Consider the following 14984-nt stretch of genomic DNA (forward strand, 5'->3'; position numbering starts at 1 on the left):
TTATTATCAAAGTTCAACAATAAAAAACAAATAACTTTAAGAGATATGTATTATGTGTATGATTATATTTAAATAAGTTATATATTTTGATAGATTTGGATAAATAAAAGTGCAAAAAATGTTAATGACATTTAAATTAATTTGTTAATTTTTTTTATAATTATCAAATAAATTGAAATTAATTAATATATTCCATTATACAACAATCCGCGAATTTGTGCGGAATATTACCTAGTAATAGAAAATGAAAATGATTTTAACTTTTAAGAACTACATATTTGGGAACTGATCATAATTAACCGATATAATTTTGGGTTAATTATATTCTCCAATTGAAGTAAACCGAACCAATAAGTGATTAGCTTGTTCATTCGCTTTGTCCAACAGATCTAGATAGATAGTTACGGCTATGGCGGCGACGAATAAACAACAAGACGATGTTTCCGATGACCTGAACTACGAAATTTGGGCACGGATCACGAAAACCACACTGACGGAGAAAGGACTCTGGGATGTCGTCGAGAACGGAGTCCCGCCTGATCCATCGAAGGTTCCAGAGTTAGCAGCGACGATCCAACCCGAAGAACTTTCGGAATGGAGAGATGTCGCGTTGAAAGACATAAAAGCGCTTCAGATTTTGCAGTCTACTCTCACGGATTCGGCTTTCAGGAAGACTCTCTCGGCTTATTCGGCCAAGGAAGTCTGGGATTTGCTCGAAGAAGGTTACAATGAACAAGCTAAGCTACGTAGGCTAGAGAAGCAATTCGAAGAAGTTACTATGGATGAATCAGAACCGATCGTTGCCTACTTAGATAGGGTAGTGAAAATCGCCGAAGAGATGCGCCGTTTGAAAATTGGGAAATCTGATTACCAGGTTATCACCAAGGTGTTAGGCTCGCTAACAGAGTCGCATGAAGATATAGCTACGCTGTTGGAAGAAAACGTCAATCTGAAGAAGGTGACTGTTAAGAGTCTTGCTGATTTTTTTAACAGATGTGAATCAGAAAAGAGAAGATGTCAAAGTCAAAGCAGCAGGAATAATGAAGTACCTCTGTATAAAATGTTGTCGCTCACTGTTGGTACTGTGACATTTGATGAGGATATGTGGCTGTTATCCAGCGGTACCACGAATCACATGACTCCATATTTGAAGTTTTTCACCACTCTTGACAGAACACACAGGGGTCGGGTAGTATTGGGCGACGGATCAATTGTCATGGCACAAGGTAGAGGAGATGTCAAGGTCATGACCAAACAAGGGAAGAGGAAGAGGAAGACGATCAAGAATGTGCTTTTCGTTCCGGATCTCGACAAAAACGTGTTGAGTGTTTGTCAGCTGGGACAGTTAGGCTACATTATGATAATAGATGGAGACAAAACCGCTCTTAAGGGTCGGAGGACTGGGAAAGTGTTTGGGGAAACCTTCAAGGGAGATGGAGTATTTTTTCAGCGTTATCAGGTGATTGAAGGTAATCTCTCTTCTTAAGGTTAAGGAGCTGCTTCTGCCACTATGAATGGATTTGGTAGTTGTAGACTTAGAGCAACAATATCGGTAGTATGTTAGGAAGGGGTTGTTAAACACTGTTTAAATTTTTTATGAATTAATTGTGTATTGTTTGGAATATAAGAACCCATGATCTCTTAGATAAAATTTTCTCTTCCATTGGTAGGTTCTTATTTTGGGTCTCTTATTTTTGAAAATATTATTTTTTTAAATTTAAATCTTTTAAATAGAATAGAAGTGGTATAAATGTGTAAACTGTAATTACAAAAAGCTTGAAGAAAAAAGACACAAAAATCTGAGTAAATCTAAAATTACAAAACTAAACTCGTAAGACAAGTGTTTGAAACTGTAACCTGAGCTATAATGTCAAACAAAGCAGCAGACACAATCTCCTTGTATGGTTCTAGCTTCATACGCCAACCATTCACTTTCACAATGTTTCTTTCTTCTCTTCCAACCCTCACACACATTAATCTCGATGGTCTGCATCAAAGAAACAGAGATATGTAATGTTACTTATACAGAAAGAAAAAAACAAAATCGATTAGGAGGAAGAAGACTACCTGAAGATGTAGCTCAGAGAAGACAACGATCCATCAGAACCATCACCCACAGAGCAAAGCATAATTATAAGATCAAACGCTAGAAATATGTGCAGCATGAAAGATTCTGAGAAAAAAGAGGGGGAAGAGACATGGCGTTGTGCATCAGGTTACTAAAGGGGAAAGCATCAGATTACTAAAGGGAAAGAGGAACGCAAACCTGAATAATTAAACCACATGTCCAGCCATGTGCATCAGAGGAGCACCCAATGGCCATGTCAACTCAGGTTTGATGACCTGTTTTGTCTCTTTAGTGAGATCATATCTTTGATTAAATAACTTTTCGGGAGATTTCTTAATTACCACAGATGTAATTCCTTCTAGTGCAGGCTTCAGAGAATCAGGTGAAAGCAAATCGCCTATTATTTAAGTAGGAAAACAGAAACCAAGTCATTTATCCAAGTCTTTATGTTTTACAATGATGAGCAAACAAAACAGAACGAAAAGAACTCCTAGACACAATAACAAGAAGATACATCAGTCTCAAAGAATCCAACGAAATGCTCATTCATTCCCACTAGCACACTATCATCAAAGGGATGCAATAATAACCAGCAAACACGCAACAGAAAACTCACTAAAGATTACAACTCACTAACACACACAATCTTATGATCTAACCAAAGAGTAACAGGTAAGTCCACAATCGAAATTTCAGACTCTTTCTACACAAAACTAATAACAAAACTAGAATACAAAGATACCACTAAAACCCCAAAACTCGATCAGATAAAAACCCTAATCGAATTCGAATTCGAATTCAAAAAAAAAAAGAGTAAGAAGGTTGCGAAATTCGTTTACCTAATCGCGAAATCTCCTCCGCCAATTCAATCTCCTCTGCTACGCATCACCTCCGACCCCAACCTCCTCTGATTCAATATCCTTCGATTCCATCTTCTTCCTTTGTCGATTCGGCACTTCTATCGCGAGAAAAAGAGAGAGACAGAGAGAAAAAGAAAGAAATATTTGTCTCCTGTTGGTTCTCAAGTTCAGTGGCACACTCAGGTTTGGTTCAAGGAGCGCATACCAAAAATGGCTTTCATGGTCTGGTTAACAACTCTAAACAGACTTACAACAAGAGACAGAATGAGAAGCTGGAATCTGCAAGTTCCTGATTCTTGTCTCCTCTGTCTTGCTGGGACAGAGTCAAGGGATCACCTATACTTCCAATGCTCTTACTCCAAGGTCTTATGGTTTGATTTCTTTGCGCATCTTCTCCCTCAACTGCCAAGCTCTTACAATGGATTCCTCTCCTGGATAAAGAGACCTACAACAAATGGGAGACTCAATGTGATTTGCAAGCTTCTGTTCCATGCCCTAGTTTATTTCATCTGGTCAGAGAGGAACGCAAGAATTCATTCTACTGACTTTCGCTCCACGGATAGGATGAAAAAAGAAATCCAGCTACTTCTTAGGAGAAAATTGATTGCCCTCGACAAATCTGCAAGATCAAACACTCCCTCTGAAGAACACTTTCTCTACCTCTGGTTCGCAAATTTCCAGTCTTTTTAACCCTCCTTTGTTTCTGGTCAACTGTTTAGATCGTGCTTGAGCTGTCATTGAGCCTACTATTGTACTCTCTTACAATTTTCAATATACCGATATCCCCTTAAAAAAAAAAAAAAAAAAAAAAAAAAAAAAAAAAATATTTGATCGGGCAATTTTTTTTTTTTTCTCTTCTATTATTTTCTTTGACCAACAGAATGGTGACATGTAGAGTCTCTTAGATAAAATTTGGGTATACTATGTAAGAGGCTCCCTTAACTTTTTTCTTTTCATCTGATTTTTTTTTTTTCCACAAAACACTAAAACCCTTCTATGAACCCCTCTATGAACCCCCCATAAAGAAGGTCTCGTTCAGTGTGGATAAATCTAAGTCTTTTATGTGTGCGTTTGTTCCATTTTCAGTTTGTTCATCTAAGAAAAGCTGATTCATATTCTGCATTTGTGGTATGAATTAGCCTGGTCTTTTAGCTTAGACGGGTTGGTATTAGTCTAGTAGTCAAAATCTATGTTTGTTATTCACAATGCAGTGCTTTTGTCAAGTTTTGTGAATGGTAAAAGGAGACGAATTCTAGTAGAATAGCTCAAGACCACCATACTTGAGAAAATTTACCGAAATATGTAGAAGGGATGAGATTAGACAATACAATAGTTAGCATTGTGACATAAATTTATGCATGCATATCAATGAAATGGATTTGTTAGTCTATTGAAATATTACGTTTTTCATCATTGCAAGGTGCAAAACTTCAAATACTCAAATAATTTAGATCCAATTTATGTTGTTCCAGATACACCATTTATATGTTCAGTGCTGTGTTAAATTTTCAAAGTAAACCAAGTTCTAAGATGTGATGGATCAAAACTCAACGACTGCTTTAATCATCATTCAGAATAGTCATCATAGATAATTTTGGCGGGAGAGAAGGTGTAGGGATTAATACTTCTTAATCACTTAACTGAACCAACCCACTTAGAATTGAGCAAGGCACAACCAAAATTGATTTCCCTAACAACAATAATAACTAAACTGATTCGAAAGCTCCGTCTGATCAACCAACTTAGCAAGTGTGAGCCCATTCACTTAGGTTTTATATACACATTTCTCCATTTTGAAAGGTATTCACTTTGAATAACTTTGGATTTGGCAGTAGATGTACTCTTTAGGTGGTAGTGGTACATATATCAAGTCTTTTATGTGGTTTCACTTTGGATTTATTCGTCTAGGAAAAGCTAATTCATACTCTGCTACCACCGCATGATGAATTAGTCTGGTCTTTTATTTGTTTTCATCTAGGTTTTTGGAAACTATTTTGTATTCACTATGCATTGCTTTTGTCAAGTTTTTGCTAATGGTGAAAGGAGACGATTCTAGTTCGATCTGTCTGTCTCTCTCTCTCTCTCCGGCGTTGACTCTTGATTGATGGTTGTGAGAGCTGGTGGAATGTGTTTTTGCGTTTGAGGTAATTTGAGTTTGTGGAGAGACATTATACGTACATTTCAATAACCACAATTAATGTGCATAGCAAAATCTCACCCCGATTTCTTTTTAATTGAAACCAACTCGTTCCGATTACTTCAACCAAATTCAAGTCCATTCAAATTTGCATTATTCTATAAACTACTAGGTTCTCTATCCTACACCTGAAACAACATTATGACATCATGACATAGAAAATGTGTCGTTATCATGTTACATAAATTATGTAATAGAGAAATTAATTAGTAAATTTAACGAAAAGTATATATTGATGTAGAAAAAATTTGTGCTTGGTTACATTTTGTGATAAATTGTTTGGATCTAAAAATAGAGATTAGGGAACTTAAAAACAATTTTTCAAATTAATCCTAGTAGTATATTGATCGAACGCGCATCTGAAGTTGTGAACTGAGCCGAATAACTTGACCGAATACACTTGTAATGGGTGAACAGATATCTTTATCCAATAGCGTTAAACCGAACCAAACCGAACCATTGCTAATTTGGTGATTTCCATATGTAATTTATAGGGTTTCCGGTTTGATAATAATGTCACTAGTACTAGTGTACTACTTACTATATAAATAGAAAGTTTTGTGGTTGGGGAAAAAGAAAATAGAAAGTATTATATGCTCTGCTTTCCTTTCTAGTTTCTCCAAGAGAGAATTTACAGGAAGAAAAAAAAGCATAAAAAGTTTTGGAGAAATCCTGACAGGTATGGCTATGGCGGCAGCGATTATATATATACAAGACGTTCTTTCCGATGACTTCGACTATGAAATCTGGTCTCCGGTCACGAAAACAACACTAAAGGAGAAAGAACTTTGGGATGTTGTCGAGAACGGAGTTCCACCGGATCCATCGAAGGTTCCGGAGTTAGCAGCGAAGATCCAACCCGAAGAACTTTCGAAATGGAGAGATCTCGCGGTGAAAGACATGAAAGCGCTGCAGGTTCTGCAATCTTCTCTCACTGAATCTGTTTTCAGAAAGACTCTCTCTGCTTCTTCGGCCAAGGAAGTTTGGGATTTGCTCAAAGGTAATAATGAACAAGCTAAGCTACGTAGGCTAGAGACGCAATTCCAAGAACTAACTATGGATGAATCAGAGCCGATGAAGCTTTACGTAGATAGAGTTTTTGAAATCGTCGAACGGTTCCGTATTTCAGGAAAACTGAAATCGGATCATCTGATAATGAGGAAGCTGTTAACCTCGCTGCCAAGTTCATATGATGTTGTTCTTCCGATGCTGGATGAACTCATGGATCTTCCTAATATGTCTCTTCCAAATCTTCTTGTGGTTTTTGAAATGTTAGTACCAGGGGAAACTATGCATCCAAGGTTGGAGGCTTTTCTCAAAGATGTTAAATCAATGTCTAACAAGGGTTGTTGTGGCGTGTGTAACGAGAACAATCACAACCAAGAAGACTGTTGTTACTCATTCCCTGAGGTGGCAGAAGATTCTAGTGGAGGTGGAGCCGGTCAGTCTAAACCGAAGAAAGGCAAATGCTTTCAGTGTGGAGAAAGAGGGCATTATGCGAGTGATTGCAACACAGAGCGAGGACGGCCAGCTTCCAAAACTCACAAGGGAGAACTTGAATCTGAATACGAATACGAATCAGAATCCGAATCAGAAGAACTAGAGCCTGAACCTGATTATCTTGTGTTAAATGATTCTACGGCATTTGATGAGACGATGTGGATGGTTTCCAGAGATTCCACGAATCATATGACTCCGTTTAAGAAGTTTTTCACCACTTTAGACAGAAGTCAAAGGGCTCTGCTTATGGATGGATCAAATATCATGGCAGAAGGTAAAGGAGATGTCAAGATCAGGACCAAGGAAGGGAAGAAGAAGCTGATAAGGAATGTGCTTTTCGTTCCGGGGATCAACATAAACGTGTTTAGCGTTGATCAAATGGCATCAAGAGGCTATTCAAGGATAATTATAAAAGACAAGTGCATTTTTCAGAAAATGAAGACTGGAGAAATATTTGGGGAAACCGTGTGGGAAGAGAACAGAGGATATGTCCTGCGTTTGCAGGTGATTGAAGGTAACCTCACCTCTTAATTGTAGCGGCTATTCACTTTGGTACACTCTGGTACTAGACCTTAAACTCTTAATAAGGTGGACGTATCTCTGTCTTCTTATGTGGTTTTGATTTTGTTTTCAGTTTGTTTGTCTAAGAAAGCTATTTCGTATTCTGCTTGGTGTTAATGTGATTTTGCAACTGTGATTGTAGTTAACAATGAAAGGGATTTAAGTAACCTTTTTGGTGCTGAAGTTTCTTTCCTCGTTCCTGCCACTGAGCCACCAAGAATCCTCTTTGCATCCATGATTATCTCTTACCAAAGCTATTTTTGTTTTTCTGAAACCTTAAATCTTTTATTTTTGTAGTTTCAAATTCTTTGATTGCTTCTTGTTGTTGATGATATGAAGATGCTGTTAAAGGTCGGCATATATTAGATAGATCTATGTAGTTTTTCGTGGGAGATGCAAGAATAGAGTATCACATCGTTATGTTCTCTCATAAGCTATTAGATATTTGCTTTGCGCGATTACCATTAGTCAAATTTGTGGGTGTTATTGGATTCTAATTTTAAAACAAATTTGAAGAGTTCAACATAATCATTAAAAGTGAATAAGTGAAATATTGTTAGAGAGTTTTGTTGATTAGTTTTCTAAAATCTTGTAAAGTGCTCCAAACAATCCATGTATTTTTGTGATACTTTCCATGATTTTATTTTGTAAAGAAATTGTCTAAAACATTAACCAATAACATAATAATTGAATTCATTAATTTATTAACAATCCTAGATTCTTTTGTTTTAATTGAATAACACAAAACTTTTAATGGCTTTATAAAAGTCTAAAAATCCAATAACCCAATTTTGTTAAGATTTTAAGTGACTTTTTACAAATTAAAAACTAATAACACTAAACTTTAACCTAGTTTAACAAAATCTTATCTAATAACAACATATTCTACATAACTTTTAAAATCTTTAAAACTCTATTCAAATCTCAAACCAATAACCCCCATTAAATCTATTGATTGGACTTATACATTTCTACTGAATGTGGTCTAGACTTACCATAAATTTTCACAGAATTTGATTATAATTCAAATCAATTTCGAGATTTGGTATTTAGTATGCTACTTATAAAATTTAATAAGATATTTGACTAAGACCATGCCATTTCTCCCATTCTATAAAAGTTGTTTCACAATTGATCAAACACCATTATCTCTTCAAATTATAAAAACAATGGAGAAACTATCAATGAAGTATGCACCCCTTATCTTTTTAGTTGTTATATCCGGTAAATTTCATATTTTCATATTAGATATTTATCACACGCAAACGTTGTTGTTGATTTATAACAATGCATATTATTATTTTTCTATCTTTTTGTCAACAATGCATATTTTTGTTTTGTAGTGATGAGTATCATAACAATTCAAAACACTGAGGCTATACGTTTAATACATGAAGAAATTCCTCAAGCTGTGTTGCATCGTGAAGTCGTTTCACCGCAGGTTATAAAACCACTAAGTCTTCTCTGCAAAAAGGGGTGTCATGTGGATTGTGTTCTCAATCCGGTTATATTTGAATGTTTTTGTCAATGCTAAATTTTTATATCGCATTGTTTAATCGAACGAGTATAATGATTATGTCAAAGAGAATGATTATGTATATATTTGATATTTCTCCAATTGCGTTGAACCGACCCAAGAATAAAATCAAAACCGGAGCCACAACACTCAATTTGGTGATTTGGCAAATTCAACTCCAGGGTTTTACGGTTAAGAATTAAAAACCACTATCTATATATAATAGCAAACCAACTTTTTTCTGTAAACTTTAATCCAAGATATTAATTCTACTTTTCCATTTAACGGTTTAAAATTATTAAGGACTCCAACAGTTACAAATTATTAATCGTGTCTTTTCATCGCACCCATATCTTTCAAAAATCACACATCTTAATTTTTGCATCTTTTTGTTCTACCTCCATGTTTCAAAAATCACATCCATTAATTTTTACACCTTTTTATTTTACACCTTTTTGTTTATTATATATATATATATATAATAGCAAACCCACTTTTTTGTGTAAACATTAATCCAACGGATGATATTAGTTCTACTTTTCCATCTAACGGTTTAAAATTATTAAGGACTCCAACAGTTACAAATTATTAATCGTGTCTTTTCATCGCACCTCCATCTTTCAAAAATCACACCTCTTAATTTTTGCATCTTTTTGTTGTACCTCCATGTTTCAAAAATCACATCCATTAATTTTTACACCTTTTTATTTTACACCTCAATGTCTTACACCTTTTTGTTTATTATCTATATAAACTAATAATTAATGACTCCAACAGTTGCAAATTATTGATCGTGTTTTTTCATCGCACCCCCATCTTTCAAAAATCACACCTCTTAATTTTGCATCTCTTTGTTGTACCTCCATGTTTCAAAAATCACATCCACTAATTTTTACACCTTTTAATTTCACACCTCTATGTCTTACACATTTTTGTTNTTATTATTTATATAAACTTTTAGAGACTACATAAACAAATTTCAAAAAATTGTTTTGTGAGTATTTTCAAAACTTACAAGTTAATAAATAAAATCTAAATAATTGTTTTATTGAAGTGTTTTTTAACTAACAAGCATCAATCTCTAATTCAAGGTAATATTATATTTTCGTTGCGAATGACCTGTTAGTGTTTCTTCACCAAACCTGTTAATTTTTTTAGTTAGATTATTATTACTGTTAGATACGGTGGAACAACATATGAGTATTATTTTCTTTCAATTTATTAATCAATATGGTTCACTCATCTTCGTTAAAATTTGGATTGTTTTATTTATTGATTCATTCATCTAAATTTTGTTTGGTGTCGTTTTCCATTTAGACATACATNTTTTTCATAGATTTATCTTTTTAGTCAATTTGGTTGGTTGCAGTTGCAGCTATGAACTTTTTCTCCCTGATTCTTTTATTATTTTTTAGAAANCACTTTTAGAGATCAATTTAAAAATAACGGATGAGATTGTTTTTATTATCTCCTCTAACCGTTTAGATTTGTTAATAATCTTAAAAATTGCAATATTTTGATCCAACAATTGTGTTTTTTCGTCGTGCTCCCAACTTTCAATGTTCAANATTGATTATCTGAGTATGATTCAGTAAACCTAGATTTATATATCATTAAAATTATTATCTTATTGTCGCTGAATCGATTTTTCATTTTTATATATACAATAAATATTTTATTTAACTAATTTGGTTGATTCATCTTAATCATTATTTATAACGTTTATATTATGCAGTTAAAGAATTACCATAAATTTTTCATTAGAAATGTAAAAAAAAACAATGTTAGTCATTTCAAGTTTTCACTTTGCCGTCCATAAAGCACGGGCAGACATCCTAGTATAAATAAATAGAAAGTGTTAGGGTTAAGGGATTAGTTTAATCGCTTTGGTCGCTCCAAGAGAGAAGAATATACAGAGAAAAAAAGGTTAGACGACAGTTGTTCCTTGCGGCTATGGCGGCGTTGAATATTTAAGACGGTGTCTCCGACGACTTTGACTACGAAAAATGGGCTCCAATCACCAAAACCAGACTCATGGAGGATGAAGTTTGGGAAGCCGCNATGAGTATTATTTTCTTTCAATTTATTAATCAACATTGATTCACTCATCTTTGTTAAAAAAATTTGATTATTTTATTTATTGATTCATTTATCTAACTTTTGTTTGGTGTCGTTTTCCATCTAACCCTTATTGATTATCTCTTCCAAGTATTAATTTAGGTAATTAATTAAGATTTTTCATAGATTTATCTTTTTAGTCAATTTGGTTGGTTGCAGTTGCAGCTATGAACTTTTTCTCCCTGATTCTTTTATTATTTTTTAGAAATTTTGATAAAATAATGATTTAATTGTTTTATGTGAATATCTTTCAAAATTGATTATCTGAGTATGATTCAGTAAACCTAGATTTATATATCATTAAAATTATTATCTTATTGTCGCTGAATCGATTTTTCATTTTTATATATACAATAAATATTTTATTTAACTAATTTGGTTGATTCATCTTAATCATTATTTATAACGTTTATATTATGCAGTTAAAGAATTACCATAAATTTTTCATTAGAAATGTAAAAAAAAACAATGTTAGTCATTTCAAGTTTTCACTTTGCCGTCCATAAAGCACGGGCAGACATCCTAGTATAAATAAATAGAAAGTGTTAGGGTTAAGGGATTAGTTTAATCGCTTTGGTCGCTCCAAGAGAGAAGAATATACAGAGAAAAAAAGGTTAGACGACAGTTGTTCCTTGCGGCTATGGCGGCGTTGAATATTTAAGACGGTGTCTCCGACGACTTTGACTACGAAAAATGGGCTCCAATCACCAAAACCAGACTCATGGAGGATGAAGTTTGGGAAGCCGCTCAAACCGGAGTCTCCCCAAATCCAACGAAGATCCCAGCCTTAGCGGCTATAGTGTAGAGGCGGAAGCTTAAAAGAAAAGAGATGAGCTCTGTTTTGGGGTTTGAAAAACAGAGTATCGTAAGATAGGGGAAACGAGATCGTGGTGTGTAAGGAACGAGGGTGGAGACGGAGATGCGGTGGAGACGATGGTGTAACGAGACGTAACCTGCGGGAGTCCTCCTCCCAGGGCTTAGACAAGCTCTTTTGGGGAATTTAAATTGCCTCTTTTTGGGGTTTTCTTATTCACTTCAAATCAATGATGTTGATACAATGACTTGAGACTCTATTTATAAGGCCAAAACGAAAAGATACGATCTAATCCTAACTCTAATGTGATAAACATGTGAGACTTATCACAAATAGAAGAAAAACCAAAACCCAAACGTAAATAATAAAAAGACTTGTGGAACACGCAACACAACACCGACTCATGTGTTCCACATTTGACAAACACCAAACGATGGACTGCATCAGGCTACAATTAAGTCCGTAGATCTCGCACTATGGAGAAACCGTGTTAACAAAGACAACAAAGCGCTGAGGATAATGCAATCATCTCTCCCTGATTCGGTTTTCAGGAAAACAATCACGGTCGCTTCGTCCAAGGAACTTTGGGATTTGCTCTACAAAGGTAACGGTACGGAAGAAGCTAAGATACGTAGGTTAGAGAAGCAGTTGGAAAATCTTGTGATGGATGAAGAAGAACATATGGATTTGTACTTGAAGAGAGTTACGAAAATCATTGAAGGGTTTTACATTCGGGGAAAAGAACCCTTCAATGACGATGATAAGCTTGTCACCAAGCTGATAGCTTCGCTGCCAGAGCAATACGAGGATTGTATTCCTCTGTTGGAGGAGTTCATGACTCTGCCTGATTTGACTTCTCGCGATCTTCTCCATGTTTTTGAAAAGTATGGTGATGATCCTAGAACTATGCCTGAGGAGATAAAGAAATTCATTGACTTTCTTAGAAAAGCCTGGGCTGAGCGGATGTGGTGTGACATGTGCCAGAGCGACAATCATAACGAAGAAGACTGTTATTACAAACCTAAGGTAGTGAACGTGAACAGTGGAGCCACTCAACATAGAGGGCAAGTTTGCAGTGCCGCAACACAACAACATTCTCAGATGCATCAAAAGAAGATCCAAAAACCCGAGCATCTAATGTTAGCGGTACCTGTTGCTGGTTTGACATATGATATGAATATGTGGTTGGTACACACCGCTACCACGAATCACATGACTCCATATGAGAAGTTTTTCACGACTTTGGACCGATCGTACAGAGCTAGGGTTGGACTGGTGGACGGGAGTGTGATCATGACACAAGGGAAAGCAGATGTCATGTTTATGACCAAGGGAGTGAAGAAGAGGATCAGGAATGTGCTTTTTGTTCCCGGGATCAACAAAAACGTGTTGAGTGTTAGTCAGATGACTGCTGACGAAGGCGGTTCAGTAATGATGGATGGAGTTAAATGCATTATTAAGAATGAAGGTGGNATAATAAAAAGACTTGTGGAACACGCAACACAACACCGACTCATGTGTTCCACATTTGACAAACACCAAACGATGGACTGCATCAGGCTACAATTAAGTCCGTAGATCTCGCACTATGGAGAAACCGTGTTAACAAAGACAACAAAGCGCTGAGGATAATGCAATCATCTCTCCCTGATTCGGTTTTCAGGAAAACAATCACGGTCGCTTCGTCCAAGGAACTTTGGGATTTGCTCTACAAAGGTAACGGTACGGAAGAAGCTAAGATACGTAGGTTAGAGAAGCAGTTGGAAAATCTTGTGATGGATGAAGAAGAACATATGGATTTGTACTTGAAGAGAGTTACGAAAATCATTGAAGGGTTTTACATTCGGGGAAAAGAACCCTTCAATGACGATGATAAGCTTGTCACCAAGCTGATAGCTTCGCTGCCAGAGCAATACGAGGATTGTATTCCTCTGTTGGAGGAGTTCATGACTCTGCCTGATTTGACTTCTCGCGATCTTCTCCATGTTTTTGAAAAGTATGGTGATGATCCTAGAACTATGCCTGAGGAGATAAAGAAATTCATTGACTTTCTTAGAAAAGCCTGGGCTGAGCGGATGTGGTGTGACATGTGCCAGAGCGACAATCATAACGAAGAAGACTGTTATTACAAACCTAAGGTAGTGAACGTGAACAGTGGAGCCACTCAACATAGAGGGCAAGTTTGCAGTGCCGCAACACAACAACATTCTCAGATGCATCAAAAGAAGATCCAAAAACCCGAGCATCTAATGTTAGCGGTACCTGTTGCTGGTTTGACATATGATATGAATATGTGGTTGGTACACACCGCTACCACGAATCACATGACTCCATATGAGAAGTTTTTCACGACTTTGGACCGATCGTACAGAGCTAGGGTTGGACTGGTGGACGGGAGTGTGATCATGACACAAGGGAAAGCAGATGTCATGTTTATGACCAAGGGAGTGAAGAAGAGGATCAGGAATGTGCTTTTTGTTCCCGGGATCAACAAAAACGTGTTGAGTGTTAGTCAGATGACTGCTGACGAAGGCGGTTCAGTAATGATGGATGGAGTTAAATGCATTATTAAGAATGAAGGTGGCAAAGTATTTGGAGAAGATTGGGTGGATGAGAGGAGAGGATATGTTATGCGTTTGCAGGTGATTAAAGAAGGTATTAGGCATTAGACGTATCAGTCTTTTATGTGGTCGATTCTGTTTTCAAGTTTCTTTGTCTAAGAAGAATAAGAAAGCTAAATAACATTCAGCTGCTGCTGTAGTATGAATTAGTCTAGTCAGGTTTGGTTATTAATCTAGTTTGTTGGGAAACTATATTGTATCACAATGCATTGCTTTTGTCAAAGTATTGGTAATGGTGAAAGTAACGATTCTAGTAGAAAGATCAAAGGGCTTTTAGTAGATCGATCAATATACGATTACAGACCAAATCTTAATTGAGAAAATTTACCGAAATTGAAAGGGAGAGAGAGAGAGATAGACATGAAGGTGGATTTGTTGAATCAGTAATGGCAGATCTTGGCGGTAGGCATTGTGACACAAACTTCGGCGTATTTCTTCTTGGCCGCCTCTGTCCCTCGCTTGGGCTCTTCCTCTTCCGCCATGGCTACCTTAGCCAAAGAACAAACCGCAGCAGCTGCAGCCGTGAACATGAGGTCCCTCCTCATTGTGGTGCTGCTCTGTTCCTTCTGGGACTTGACTTCTAAGCTGGGTGTGTTGTCGCTTGTGGAGGCTCTGACTACCGAGAGCTTTCGTCCGCTGGTGGCTGAGGGAAGCTTGGCGACGGCAGGGAGGAAGGTAGCGGTCATGGTCATGGATGCCATTGCTTGATAGTCTGCGATTGATCTCTCT

The 14984-nt window shown here is 36.3% G+C and overlaps 4 protein-coding genes and 1 long non-coding RNA gene across 7 annotated transcripts; 3 read left to right on the forward strand and 2 right to left on the reverse strand.

Moving 5' to 3' along the window:
* LOC104706010 lies at positions 229–1650 on the forward strand. The gene has a single exon (XM_010422130.2). The coding sequence runs from the start codon at positions 410–412 to the stop codon at positions 1484–1486; it is 1077 nt and encodes a 358-aa protein (XP_010420432.1). The 5' UTR covers positions 229–409; the 3' UTR covers positions 1487–1650.
* On the reverse strand, positions 1722–3702 carry LOC104785990. 2 transcript variants are annotated; one of them, XR_767444.2, is made up of 5 exons: positions 3475–3702; positions 2908–3373; positions 2267–2465; positions 2068–2173; positions 1722–1987 (listed from the first exon to the last, which is right to left on the reverse strand). It is a non-coding gene; the product is annotated as an uncharacterized LOC104785990 (long non-coding RNA). The 2 variants fall into 2 exon arrangements; XR_767443.2 differs by having other exon boundaries at positions 1725–1987; positions 2908–3702.
* LOC104785999 lies at positions 5723–7592 on the forward strand. 2 transcript variants are annotated; one of them, XM_019227236.1, is made up of 2 exons: positions 5723–7139; positions 7329–7592. In XM_019227236.1, exons 1-2 carry the CDS (start codon positions 5807–5809, stop codon positions 7481–7483), a joined length of 1488 nt encoding a protein of 495 aa, XP_019082781.1. In that variant the 5' UTR covers positions 5723–5806; the 3' UTR covers positions 7484–7592. The 2 variants fall into 2 exon arrangements, with proteins under 2 accessions (XP_019082781.1, XP_010509605.1); XM_010511303.1 differs by having other exon boundaries at positions 5723–7372.
* LOC104706018 lies at positions 11266–14414 on the forward strand. The gene is made up of 2 exons (XM_010422142.2): positions 11266–13102; positions 14215–14414. The coding sequence occupies exons 1-2, from the start codon at positions 12154–12156 to the stop codon at positions 14301–14303; spliced, it is 1038 nt and encodes a 345-aa protein (XP_010420444.1). The 5' UTR covers positions 11266–12153; the 3' UTR covers positions 14304–14414.
* On the reverse strand, positions 14489–14984 carry LOC104786011 (photosystem II 5 kDa protein, chloroplastic-like; the record flags this gene model as incomplete). The annotated part of the gene is given in 1 exon segment (XM_010511318.1): positions 14489–14984. A coding segment is annotated over 1 exon segment (349 nt), but the record flags the coding sequence as incomplete, so codon positions are not given.

Source organism: Camelina sativa, chromosome 1 (genome assembly GCF_000633955.1).
Source record: "Camelina sativa cultivar DH55 chromosome 1, Cs, whole genome shotgun sequence".
In the NCBI taxonomy this organism is placed as follows: Eukaryota; Viridiplantae; Streptophyta; class Magnoliopsida; order Brassicales; family Brassicaceae; genus Camelina; species Camelina sativa.